Raw genomic sequence first — 12984 nt, 5'->3', positions numbered from 1 at the left:
TGTAACATACAGCGACCGTGGCTCAGGTGGTAAGTGAACAGTATCTGAGTGTGTGTGTGTACTTGGCTCTAGTTTGGACGAGTCACTATGTTGTGAGTGTGAAGTGACATTTGGAGAGCTGCCACTTCACCTACTGGGCACCAATGAAGAAGAAATAGGCAAGGCACCAAACCACTCAATAACTTGTGGCGCCATTCTTTGGGCCAGCCCCTTAGCACTGACTGTGACATGGCTCTGATAATGTATTTGAAGTGAACCAATGCTAATGGGTGGATGGATGGATGGATGGATGGATGGATGGATGGATGGATGGATGGATGGATGGATGGATGGCTGGATGGATGGCTGGATGGATGGATGGATGGATGGATGGAGGGATGGATGGATGGATGGATAGATAGATAGATAGATAGATAGATAGATAGATAGATAGATAGATAGATAGATAGATAGATAGATAGATAGATAGATAGATAGATAGATAGATAGATAGATAGATAGATAGATAGATAGATAGATAGATAGATAGATAGATAGATAGATAGATAGATAGATAGATAGATAGATAGATAGGATAGATAGATAGATAGATAGATAGATAGATAGATAGATAGATAGATAGATAGATAGATAGATAGATAGATAGATAGATAGATAGATAGATAGATAGATAGATAGATAGATAGATAGATAGATAGATAGATAGATAGATAGATAGATGGACGGACGGACGGACGGACGGACGGACGGACGGACGGACGGACGGACAGACAGACAGACGAAAAAGAATAAAGCAGTACATAATAATACTCAGACAGGTAATTATAATTGTGTAAATTTGAAATATATTTGATCATTATTGTTTCAGATGTTCAGTGTATGTATATGTAACATATAATATAGGCTACAGCTGGAAACGCTGCAGCCTATATTTTTATGTCAATATATTTGGGGAGACTTTTTGAGCAAATTTGAATATTTGTTGAACCCAATATGTGATATATCACCCCTTTATGTTAACCTTCTCCAACATATAGGGGCCTAAAATGAACTTTTTGTAGTGACTTAGGATGTTCTGTGTGCACGCACACACACACACACACACACACACACACACACACACACACACACACACACACACACACACACACACACACACACACACACACACACACACACACTAAGCCAGGGGACAATGGATAACTTTCTACCTGCTTCTCATACAGACATATCTGCAGAGCTCAGCCCCAAGATATGTATAGAGCGCTAATGTAAAGTCTGCCTCACTATAGGCTGCCTGTCCGTCTTCGTGACGTCACTGCGCACGCACGGCCCCCTCGCACGCTGATTGGCCCCTCGCGGCCCCCTCCCTCCTTCTAGGTAACTTGTGGAGAGTTTACGGGCGGAGCAAAGGAGGACCGGCTTTATATTTGGGGGGCGCCTCGTCGGGGACTGAGCTCTTGGATCTGGACGTGTTTGGTTTCCACACAGAAGGGGGTGAAGAGAGTCCGCCGAAAAGAACGACTAATTGAAGGAAATTTTATTTTTTGAATTACGAGGTTCATTAACGGAAATCAAAATGCCTTCTAATAAAGACGAAGGTGGATGGAAGCAGGCGGTGTGGAACTCCGACAAGGGAGAGTTTCTCGGTCGCACTGGAGGCAGTTGGTGTAAGTATGGTGGCCCGGGGGTTCGTGGAGAAACGGTAGGCGCGCGCTCACTCACTCACTGGCTTTCACTACGAGCGTGACCGCGCCTGCCTGCCTGCCTGCCGGTTGACTCGCCTCGTGTTTCATACCACCTGTTAGATTTGACTTTGCTGCATTCACTAACGTTCGGCACGACTCAATCCTGCGTCGTTCTAACTAAAATATCACACAAAATATACAGCTGTACATGCTTTTTTTGCGTTCCTGCTTTTTACATGGGCTCTGGAACGCACCACTCTGTCAAAATGTGTCAAATTTGGAAGGCTCTGTAATGGTTAAAACACGTTAATTGTATGTGTTTGCACTAGTAGTAGAAATAGCGGACTTCCGAGTCGTTTTATTGTACATAAAGATAGGCGGAAGAGCTATTGTTTCAACGTGTACATTGGCTACAATTGTTGTTGGAAGTGGTGGGGAGAGGAGGGGGGGCTGGAGACGTCAAGTTTTGGTGTTTTGGCAGTCGAAGGGTTAAAAATGCATCATGTTCCAAGGTGAGTCAAGGTGATAGGGGGCCCTTGCTCGGAAACGGGAGATAGGACTATCGATTCGTGTCGGGTTCCTGTGATCAGATGTCACTGTGTAATCTAACGAACAATACGACTGATTAACTCGCCCGACCTTTCTTCTCTGGTTTCTCCCGGCAAAAAGCGGCAGTGCGCATGTCCTTTATTTCAATGTCACACACACACTCACACGGGGCCCACCTCAGCTCCAGACGTTACAAACACCTGGGTGAAAATACAGTTGCAGTCAGTGACATATTGTCTGTGCAGGTGGCTTGAATACAGAGATGAGCTGTAGCAAGCTGGTCTGTGTGTGTGTGTGTGTTTGTTTGTCCTTTTCTGAGGTCACCAGAAAATTTGCTGATGCATTTGGGAATGTGCCATGCGCAGTGCTGTGCTTGAAGGTTGTGATGACATACTTGGGATGGGAGTGGGACCATGCACCTTCACTATTAACTTTGCAAGTTTGCAACCACGACAAATTCTCACCATTAGTTTTCTAATAAGTCTGAGGCTGTTTTGTTGTTTTATAGATTATTGTTCCAAATATGTGGAGTGGATTAGAGCTGGTTATGTAATATATAAATTACATTGTTTTTTTGCAAGGGACTTGAGCTAAGAAATGATGCCAGGAATGAGAGGGAAAGGGAACATAGTATTTGAGGGGCAGATTGTGTTTTGTATTTAGTTTTTATATATATTTTATATTTTTTTAGTTTTTCTTGATTTACTTGAAAGAAAGCAAACCGATCTAAATGTATGATGTCGTGCGTTGCTGTGCACTTTGGGTTGGGGGCTGGGTGTGACGGTGCACACCATTGCTGACACCTAGAAATATGATTTTTGAAAGAGCAAAAAAAAAAAAGATTATACCGTGTGTGTGTGTGTGTGTGTGTGTGTGTGTGTGTGTGTGTGTGGCTCAATCTGCGGTGGAGGTGGAGATAAGACACCCCGTATATCTAGGAATGTCAGGTTTACGATGCCCGGGGGACACACACTAGCTTTGATCCCAAGACGTCCTTGCATCTGAAAAAACGCGCTCACATAATAATGTGTCACATATTAATTGGCTCTCTCACGCAGCAGCAGTAGCAGCGATGGTGGCGGTGACCTTCTTGACATTGCCTGATGCAGCAAAAAAGACTCTTTGAATGTGTATCTCTCTGGCTACAAGGTTAACTCTGCAGATAATAGAATTGTAGCCTGCGTCCGCATGATAATAACTGTGCCACCAATTTGCTGAAAATCTGTGGGGAAAAAAAAGAGACAATGGCTGCCACTGTTATGTCCTGTCTTTCTTTTAAAATTATGAATACATGGCGTTGTGTATTAGCTCACATCCATGCAGCGGACACAAGTGCTTCCTTAACACGTGTGCTTCCTTAACACGTATGCTTTCTAACAGACAGACTAGCTTGAAGAAAGAGCAATTCATGTCCGACTGATTTTGAAGGACATTTTGTGGACTATTTTATGGTTCTTTTTTATATTCAGGAACATAAGCAATCATTATAGAGCCTTTTGATCTAATAAAAAAGCAGATAAGTGACTTGTTAAATGCAATTAACAGTCTTGTACAAAGCAAAATACATTCAAACTGTATAAAGTATGGATTTTTTGGAACGAATCGATGCAAGTTAAGCCGAGAATAATTTATTAAAAGAGTATGCACTCTCTCTACCCCCATAGGAAGGTTAGTATTCAAGAAGAGCAGCAGTCACAACCTTGAATCTGTATCGGTTTTGCCCATCTGTACACTGCAGCTTTTCTAGCTCTGTTCAAGTAACATGGAAATAGTGAGTGTACTCTTGCGCCAAATATTAGATTGGATTTAAGTCTGGACCCTGCTCACTCGGGGAATTAAACTTTTGGAGGCTTTAGCTGCGTTCTTTAATGCTTTTGACCCTAAAACTTCACCTTAGCAAGCAACAGCAGAATTCTCCTCCTCTGTGTGGTATTTTTTTGAATATTTTAACTTTAAGTGTCAATCAATTATAGCCCAAACTCATCTTGCTAAAAGCTCAGTTGACATGTTTCATGGTCTCAAGATTTCCCGGCCCTTGTGACACCGTAAAATAGCCTTCTGCTACATTTTGTCTCGCTCTCCTGCGCACTCCTACCAGCAAACACGCAGGCTGAGGTGTCATGTTAGGCGTGAGATTTGGATACTCGCTTTTTTTTCTTCTCAACCACAACTCTCTTCGCCAGTCTGCCATACAGCTGTGATTGTGACAATTACTATACACATACTGAGCACACACACACAGTCCCTTCCCCCACCTTAACCTCAGAGCCCTACAACTACTCGATAAGTGGGATTTTTGTCCATGAACGAGCCAACATCACTTTTCACACCTTAACTACACACTCACTGGTTAGCTCCAGCTTTTTACAAGACTTCTAAAAGCCTCTAATTGCGTCAGCAGTCTTAACTTTGATATGCTGTTTACCAAACTTTGCAGAAGTAAATTAATACATGTAAAGTTTAAGATGTTATGATCTATTTCTAGCTATCTCCATATCCATGTTTGCATGTGTTAAGTATGATGGGACCGACAACATGTTGAAAATGTATCGTATTGCGAATCGCGACATAAACATTCAAGGTACAAGTATCGCAAAGACAGCTTGAACTTAAATAAATGGTAGCCAATTCAACGTGTCATGCATTCCCCGCTTTGCATGTCGCCAATTAAGCCAATCAGACTTAGCCTACCACAGAATGTTGTAAGGGGGCAAGAAGATGTGTTTTTGCTTAAGTGATCAATAAAACCATGTTGATGGAATGGCTATAATGCTTTGAATATATATATTTTATTTAGTTTCTGATTAGGCTTCTTACTATCTGGGTTCTATGTTGGCAATGAACTCAAATCAGGAAGACATTAACATTGTATATCTAAGTATTTGTTCAACAATCGCAACTAGTGATACCGCTATCAAAATATTCAACAATGTTATCGGTTATGGGAATTTTTTCTGATATCCATGCTTACCTACCCTACTTGCCTACTACCAGATACTAAACTCTTTTTTCTTTTATCCACAGTCAAGATCCTGGCCTTCTATGTCGTATTCTACCTCTGCCTTGCCGGGATCTTCATTGGAACCATCCAGGCTTTGCTTCTGACCCTGAGCAACTACAAACCCACATGGCAGGACAGAGTTGCACCCCCTGGTAAGAATAATTAGGGGTTGGGGTGCTCCGGTGGCGTAGTGGATGGAGCGCGTACTATATTGGCTCTGGCCCTCGTTGCAGTGGTCGTGGGTTCAAATCTGACCCGTGGACCTTTACTGCAGGTCATCCCCCCCCCCCCTCTCTCTCTCTCTCTGTCCCCCCATTTCAACTCCATACTATCCATTAAAGCTTGAAAATGCCCAAAAAATTATTTAAAAAAATAATAGTTAAGGGCAGTTGTGGAAGAAACTTTAATTCCCTTTCGAAATGTATTGGAAGTTTTTTTTTCTCAGTCGAGCTAAGGGTCTAAGGGCAGAGGGTGTCATACTGTATGGAATGTAAAGCCCACTGAGGCGACTGTCTATTTGTGATATTGGGCAATACAAATAGAACTTATTTGATTTGAAATTTTATCAAATTGTTATTGATTGATAACAAACATACATCATTTATCTTCTGTTAAATGTAATATTTAAAATCAAGGGAGCTCTCAGGGTAGTAGTGGATAGTAGAGCGTTTACCATAAAGACTCAGTCCTTGTAGCAGCAGATTTGGTTCAAATCCGGCCCGGGTCATTCTCTGCATGTCATCTCCCTCTCTCCCAATTTCCACTATATCTCTTAAACTGTAAAAAAAAAAAAAAAAAAAAAAGCCAAAAAAATTATATCTTTTAATTTTGATTTCTTTTCATAATCAGACCATGATAAATTGATACAACAGTAGTAACATGTGTGCCCTCTCTGTCCGAATATTGACACTGTATAAAGGCACTGCTTGGTAACCGTCAAATAGATAAGGCAGCCAAAGGGGTCATGATGTACCCAATGGAAGCTTAAGTTCCTCAGTTTTTTTGTTACTTAACTCACTAGATAAGACGCTGCCTTCTGAATGACCTTGCTGACAGGACAGTTGTTTTTAATGACAGATTGAGTGTTTCAAATGTTCTGTTAAAGTTACACTAGTAATATGAATGATTTCAGTGAGTTCTAAACTAGGTAAGATGGCGGATTTCATATCCGTCTTTGAAGAAAAATATGTTAAATATTTAGATTTCTCAACAAATTTTTTATAACTAGTTTTTTTACCGTTTGAATGGTGTGTTCATGCCTAGTTGGACACTTCTATATTCATCAGTAGTTGGGTTATAAACTTGAGCTTTTCTCATGAAGAATTCGGCACATTTATGGAATATGATATCACCAGAACAGCTACGAAATGTTCCCTTTTTAGAGAGCTTGTTTCCCCAACTGCTGTATCCGTGGTCAATAATTAACTTTCAACTTAATTGTACCCAATTTTTATTTGTTAATACAACAATAAACACAATTTTTAGAGATTATATGAGCCACAAAGTCACTGATTATTTAACAGGACATTACAGATCTGATAAAAACTACATAAATAAAAGTGTCCTGCCTTTTATGTATTTTATTTGTTTTGTTTGTTCCCCGTGGCCACAGTAAACATGGTGGTGTATTGTTTTGGAAATGGAACTCTTCCTATATCTCTATATCTCAGTCCCTGTGTGAGTTTATCCTTGTTTACACACCATGACCTGGTTTCCATGGTGAAGACCATCTGGGGTTTACTGGGGCAAACTGAGCATGTGCAGTAGAACATGGTCTACTACTACCAGCTACTGTTTGGCTGAAGTTTTTTATTTTAACAATTTTTTTTTTTTTTTTTTTTTTTTTTTTTTGGGGGGCATTTTTGCTTTTCTGTTTTAGACAGTTTGGAGAGACAGAGATGAAATGGGGCAGAGAGGGGAGTGACATGCAGAGAACGACCCGGGCTGGTTTCTAACCCGGGTCTGCTGTGAAGAGTACTGAGCCCAAATCATCTACTTTTTACTATACTACTATATATACTAGAGCGTGCTGTTTTTGCATACTGCACTTCAAAAGCAATTGGATGTCTTTGGGCATCTGGTTATTTTTGGCATACTGCTTTTGACATGCGTGTATTGGGACATTCTAAATCTTTTTCTGGGAAACTAAATAGCATGGAAGTATGGGGATTAGAACGCAGGGTCAATCAGTAGAGGTTAATCGGGAGGCATATCCACATCTGTGCGCTAACTAAGCTGATTTTGAGGTTACAGCTTTTTCTAAACAGACGGTGTTTAAATCTAGTTAAAATGGCATGGATCAGTAGTTAAAATGAGCTCTTAAAAACTGTAGTGTTATGGAAAAAGCTGTTGGGTATAATATAATTGTACAAGCACGAATAAACCCTTTTGTTAAGAAATGAATAAATAAATAAAATCTAGTGGTATTGGGCTAAAAAGGACAAGTCGGATATTTTAAGGACTGTTACATCTGCAGGTCTGGGCAATATTTGAGCCTAATCAGCTATTTTTTACACACGTGCATCTTGACACAAATGCTAAAACCAGAAGAAACTGTCGGATTCGAACGTTAGTAAGATCTCTAAGGCTTTTGTAATGTTCTTGGGGGTTGTAGTGACTGACTTTATTAGGGCTTATCGTCTGTGTTTTTAATGTGGCGTTTCTGTTTTTATAATAAGTGTATTATGTGCTGCTGTCCCCTTTTAGGCCTTTCACACACTCCGCGATCGGACAAGTCTGAGGTGGCTTTCAACGTGAACGACCCCGAGACCTACATGACCTACACCAAGGCCATCAGGGATTTCCTCGCCAAGTATGACGAGAAGCACCAGAAGGACCAGATGAAGTTTGAGGACTGTGGAGGTAAGTTCTGCCCTTCCAAAAGTCGAATCAATTTTTTAAATTTTATTTATTTTTTGTATCGCGCTTTTCATACTAAAGAGTAGCTCAAAGTGTCTTAAAGAGATTTAAAAACACACCAACAGAAAAATTAAAACAACAAATAAAATCAAGAGAAGAACATTAAACAAACCTAACCCTCCTACCCCAAAAGTAACTGCAAAATCGTGGTTAAAAGCTATAATGCGTAACTTATGTCGCCCCAAATTAGGTATTTCTGAGTAATTACAGCAACACTGTCTGCACATCTACATGAAGTAAGCCTTCTGCTGTACGTTCAGGTTTTTTCTTAGCAGTAAAATCAACAACTGAAAGATTTCTTGGGGATTTTTCTGAGCTCCTGCATCATTGTCCAGGGGTGGCGACACCAGTTTGTAAACGCTGCCATACTGAGAAACGCAGAGAGAGTTTTCTGGGGCTGATAGTCTTGCTCAACTTTTATGTCTGTTAACTGATTTGGGGATGGCTTCAATGTAACCGATATTCATTTATAAAGAAAAAGTTACTCACTATAGCTTTAATGTTTTAAACATAAGTGTTAAAAACAATACAATTATTTTAACAATGGTATTAAATCCAACCAATTAAACCTTCTTTTCGACCCCCTACAGAGGAGCCAGGAGAGTACAAGAACCGTGGTGACTTGGAGAGTGACGTCGGCATCAGGAAGGCGTGCCGTTTCTCCCGCACTCTGCTCGGCCCATGCTCCGGGCTGGAAGATAACGACTTTGGCTTCAAGGAGGGAAAGCCCTGTCTGATCGTCAAGCTCAACAGAATCGTCAACTTCCGCCCAAGGGTAAGTACAGACGCGCGCGCGCGTGTGTGTGTGTGTGTGTGTGTGTGTGTGTGTGTGTGTGTGTGTGTGTGTGTGTGTGTGTGTGTGTGTGTGTGTGTGTGTGTGTGTGTGTGTGTGTGTGTGTGTGTGTGTGTGTGTGTGTGTGTGTGTGTGTGTGTGTGTGTGTGTGTGTGTGTGTGTGTGTGTGTGTGTGTGTGTGTGTGTGTGTGTGTGTGTGTGTGTGTGTGTGTGTGTGTTCGGTTTGGGGGGCAGGGGGTTGCTTTTGTACTTGGTGTACAGCTACATGAGGTACAACCTTCTGCTGTATGTCCAGGTTTTTTCTTAGCAGTAGCAACTAACTTAGCAATCAACAACTGAAACATTTCTTGGGGATTTTTCTGCAATTTATCAACCATGGAAATGAAGTTGTAATTGCTTAATCTTTTGGTAAATCAGCAAATCGTTTTCATGCCGACTCTGTGGTGAGACAAAACAGTGAATGACGAGGACGCTGCCATTTTTTATTCTCAATTACGTCTTGATTATTGCAAAAGTTACAAATGTATTCTTATGATTGAATTTTTCCTGGACATGGGCCTTTTTATGTAACATTATGCTAGTGTAGTTATATTAGTAATTATGCTCTTATTTTTTTTAAACTAACCTTTTAACGAATAAAAAAATCTCATTTACCACCTGCAGTGTCCTTACCATACACATACCAACATTTGAGAATCCCTGTCCGAACTTTTCATCTGTTTTCAGCCTCCAGCCAACAATGCCAGTATTCCTGAAGATGCTCAGTACAAAGTGCAGCCCAACGTCGTCCCAATCTTCTGCACCAACAAGGTAAATCCTTCTTTGGTTTTGTGTGTGTGTACATTCTTAAATCACTTTGCAAATATGAATTAAGTTGAGCTACCAGCAAGAGACCAGTGACACCAGTTTGTAAACGCTGCTATACTGAGAAATACAGAGAGAGTTTTGTGGAGCTGATAGGCTGAATCAACTTTGTCAACTTGTTTGGCGTTGGCTTGAATGTAACCAAAAATAATAAATATGGAAAAAATAAATATTTTCTGCCAGTTTAATAACTTGTAGTTCACGACTCCACAAAACTGTTTTTCTACATATTGCTCTATTCAAGGGGGGTGCTCTTGGTATAGTGGTTAGAGCCCCCCCCCCCCATAGAGGCTCTGTCCTCTTCACAGCAGACCCGGGTTAGAATCCAGCCCGGGTCGTTCTCTGCATGCCATTCCCCTCTCTACCTCATTTCATCTCAGTCTCTCTGCACTATCAATAAAAGCTTAAAAAAATGCCAAAAGAATCATCTTTAAAAATATATATATATTCTCTCTTCTCCTTCCAGAGAGAGGAGGATGTCGGTAAAATCGGTGAGGTGAAGTACTTTGGCATCGGCAATGGCTTCCCCCTGCAGTACTACCCTTACTACGGCAAGCTGCTGCACCCACAATATCTCCAGCCCCTGTTGGCTCTGCAGTTCACCAACATCACACTCAACCAGGAGATCCGCATCGAGTGCAAAGTCTACGGCGAAAACATCGGCTACAACGACAAGGACCGCTACCAGGGACGCTTTGACATCAAGCTGCAAATCAACAGTTTATGACCGCCATATTAACCATAGCACTTTCCCATTAAAGACCCCCTCAGAAACCCCCTTAAAACAAAATACCAATCTAAATGTAGGAGATTATAAGAGACGGGGTTATTATAGGCTGTAGCGGTTAAGTCAATCACAACTAGTCTTGAAAATGAGTTAAAATTGAAAAGAAAAGAAAAAAACGAAAAAAAACCTGATAGGTAAGGGGACCGATGTGTAATCCGTCTGCTTTCATCACTAGCTTCTACACTTCTGTCTAGCGTTTAGAAACATGTAATTTTTAGAGGAAAAATAGCAATAGGGCGTAATAAAGATTAAACTATTTATTCTGCTGTAAAAAAATAAATACTTTTCCACAAGCCATGGGACATTGTTCATCGATGAGTGTAAAGTTAATATTCCATCTCTCGACCCGCGTAGCGAGCCGTGTTTTGTCCCCTCTGCATATCGCTGCCTTCGTGTGGTTTCAGTAGATATTTTTGGAGTGTGCAGTAGTCGCAAAAATCTGGTCCTTTTCAAAACCAAACTTCGCTATCCCCCCCTCCCCTCCCCTCATGCCTACACATCTATAGCTTTAGCAGTTTCTAAGCTTGTGTGTGTCCATCACAAACACACACACTCCCACTTACTTAAATGATTTTAGAAATGGTTTTCGACATGGTACAAAAAAGGCTGCACTCCAGGGAACTTCTTTCCTCTTTCTATTTGTCTTTTACGTCGGATCACGGGAGAATCTTTAACTTTGCCTTTTTATTTTTTTCTTCTTTTTTTTGTGCTTTATTAAAAATCACTTAACTGTGTGAAGGGGTTTTATTACTTGGTCTCATGCCTTTTAAACTTTTGATTTTGCCTTGAATGTAGAGTTTTGTGTCCCGCCTGTTAGACCTGCTGTGAGGGCGCCGGTGCTAACTCCAGTTTTAAAGATTCTTTTTCTTTTGATTCTTTTTTTTTTCTTTTTTTTTTTCTTTTTTTTTTATCCTGGATTCATCACATCATTTGTGGTGTAACTCTGAATGTTGAAGCCATTAAGCCAATGGTGGAAGAATTTTATATTTATGCAGTTGTACATTTTGTTTCTTTGCAGAATATTGTAATGTATAAATGCAATACCAAAGTTGAAAGAGAGTCTTTATCAGAAGCAATGCAGTTTATCCTTCTTTTTTTTTTTTTTTTTAGGATCTCATCATGTTTAAAGTGCTAAAGTCAAAATGTCTCGCCTTTGCAAACTTTCAATGGTTTTAACTCTTGTGTTTTGATCATGGATGTAGTTAGGTGTACAAAGGGCAGATTAATTCTACAATTATCTGATGTTCATGCATTTCAGAATAAGATAAATACGAGTTCTTATGGGGCTCTGTGGCTTTAGATGACTTTTGATGTTGGCTTAAATATTCCATAGGATCTCATCTTGATGTACAAACACTCGACTTGAACTTTTACCACCAGTCAACTTTCCATCAGTTCATCCACCTCTGTCATTTAATCAAAGATAGAAACAAATAAAATCATATTGGACCTTTTCTCTTGTCTTTTCGTTATTTTATTGTGAAATGTTTTAGGAACATGACATTTTGCTTCCATAAATATGACACAATGTAGTAGGCTCTTCTTTGTACATGGTAGTAGGACATCTGTCTGTATTAGCTTACATTTGACATCATGTATTGGGACATCCTAAATCTTTCTTCCCTACTAAATAGCATGGAAGTATGCAGATTGGAACATGCATTATCTGCAACAATCCTGCAATGCCAATGGTTTTGTATACACAGTTCCAGTCATGGGAGACTACACTTGTCAGTATGCAAATCCCTCTGCATGCATTTGATTGGCTGAAAGAAACAGCAAGAACGGGAATCCTGTATAATGACTGAGAAACATTGCACACCAAAGTATTTTATGATCATCAGAAGAACAATTTGACTGTTGAGGTTAAAGTTAACACAAACAAATCCTTCTGTAATAACCTTCAGAATAGTGCTAAGAATGATTATGGAAAGTTTAGTTGTAAGTGCTTTAGAAGTTGAGATGTTTGGTTCAGAGAATTGAAAAAAAAAATGTGTGATGTCTGTTAAAGATGGTTATATAGCAGCAATATACAGACACAAGCAGACAAGGTTTAGTCAAATAAACACCTAAAAGTACTTCTTGGACCTTTTAATACAAGTATGAAAGTAGACATGTTATGGATGTAAATAACTTAACCTATAAACCCTCATGCTCTTGTACTTCTCAGTATCAAACATTTTATATTGAAAAAAGGGGGAAAAGGTACAGATAACTCGCTCTTGTAGGCCTACTTCCACATTGAATGAATGAACTGTTGTTGGCTAGTGGAGTGGGATGACTGGACAGTTTTGGTTACCGCCGGGTCAATCAGCTCTCAGTGTTTTACAGACCCAGGATCAGTTGCAGACACACGGCTCTGTAATTAGAGGAGCGAGCGAAG

The 12984-nt window shown here is 40.2% G+C and overlaps 1 protein-coding gene across 1 annotated transcript; it reads left to right on the top strand.

The window, feature by feature from the left end:
• Nucleotides 1-1441: 1441 nt before the first annotated feature.
• On the top strand, nucleotides 1442-12045 carry LOC307270117 (sodium/potassium-transporting ATPase subunit beta-233-like). The gene is made up of 6 exons (XM_080053280.1): nucleotides 1442-1670; nucleotides 5262-5390; nucleotides 7945-8100; nucleotides 8748-8932; nucleotides 9677-9760; nucleotides 10281-12045. Exons 1-6 carry the CDS (start codon nucleotides 1580-1582, stop codon nucleotides 10539-10541), a joined length of 906 nt encoding a protein of 301 aa, XP_079909406.1. The 5' UTR covers nucleotides 1442-1579; the 3' UTR covers nucleotides 10542-12045.
• Nucleotides 12046-12984: the final 939 nt, after the last annotated feature.

Source organism: Ammodytes marinus (assembly GCF_949987685.1).
Source record: "Ammodytes marinus genome assembly, chromosome: 24".
Classification (NCBI taxonomy): Eukaryota; Metazoa; Chordata; class Actinopteri; order Uranoscopiformes; family Ammodytidae; genus Ammodytes; species Ammodytes marinus.
This window is presented reverse-complemented; position numbering and strand designations above follow the sequence as displayed.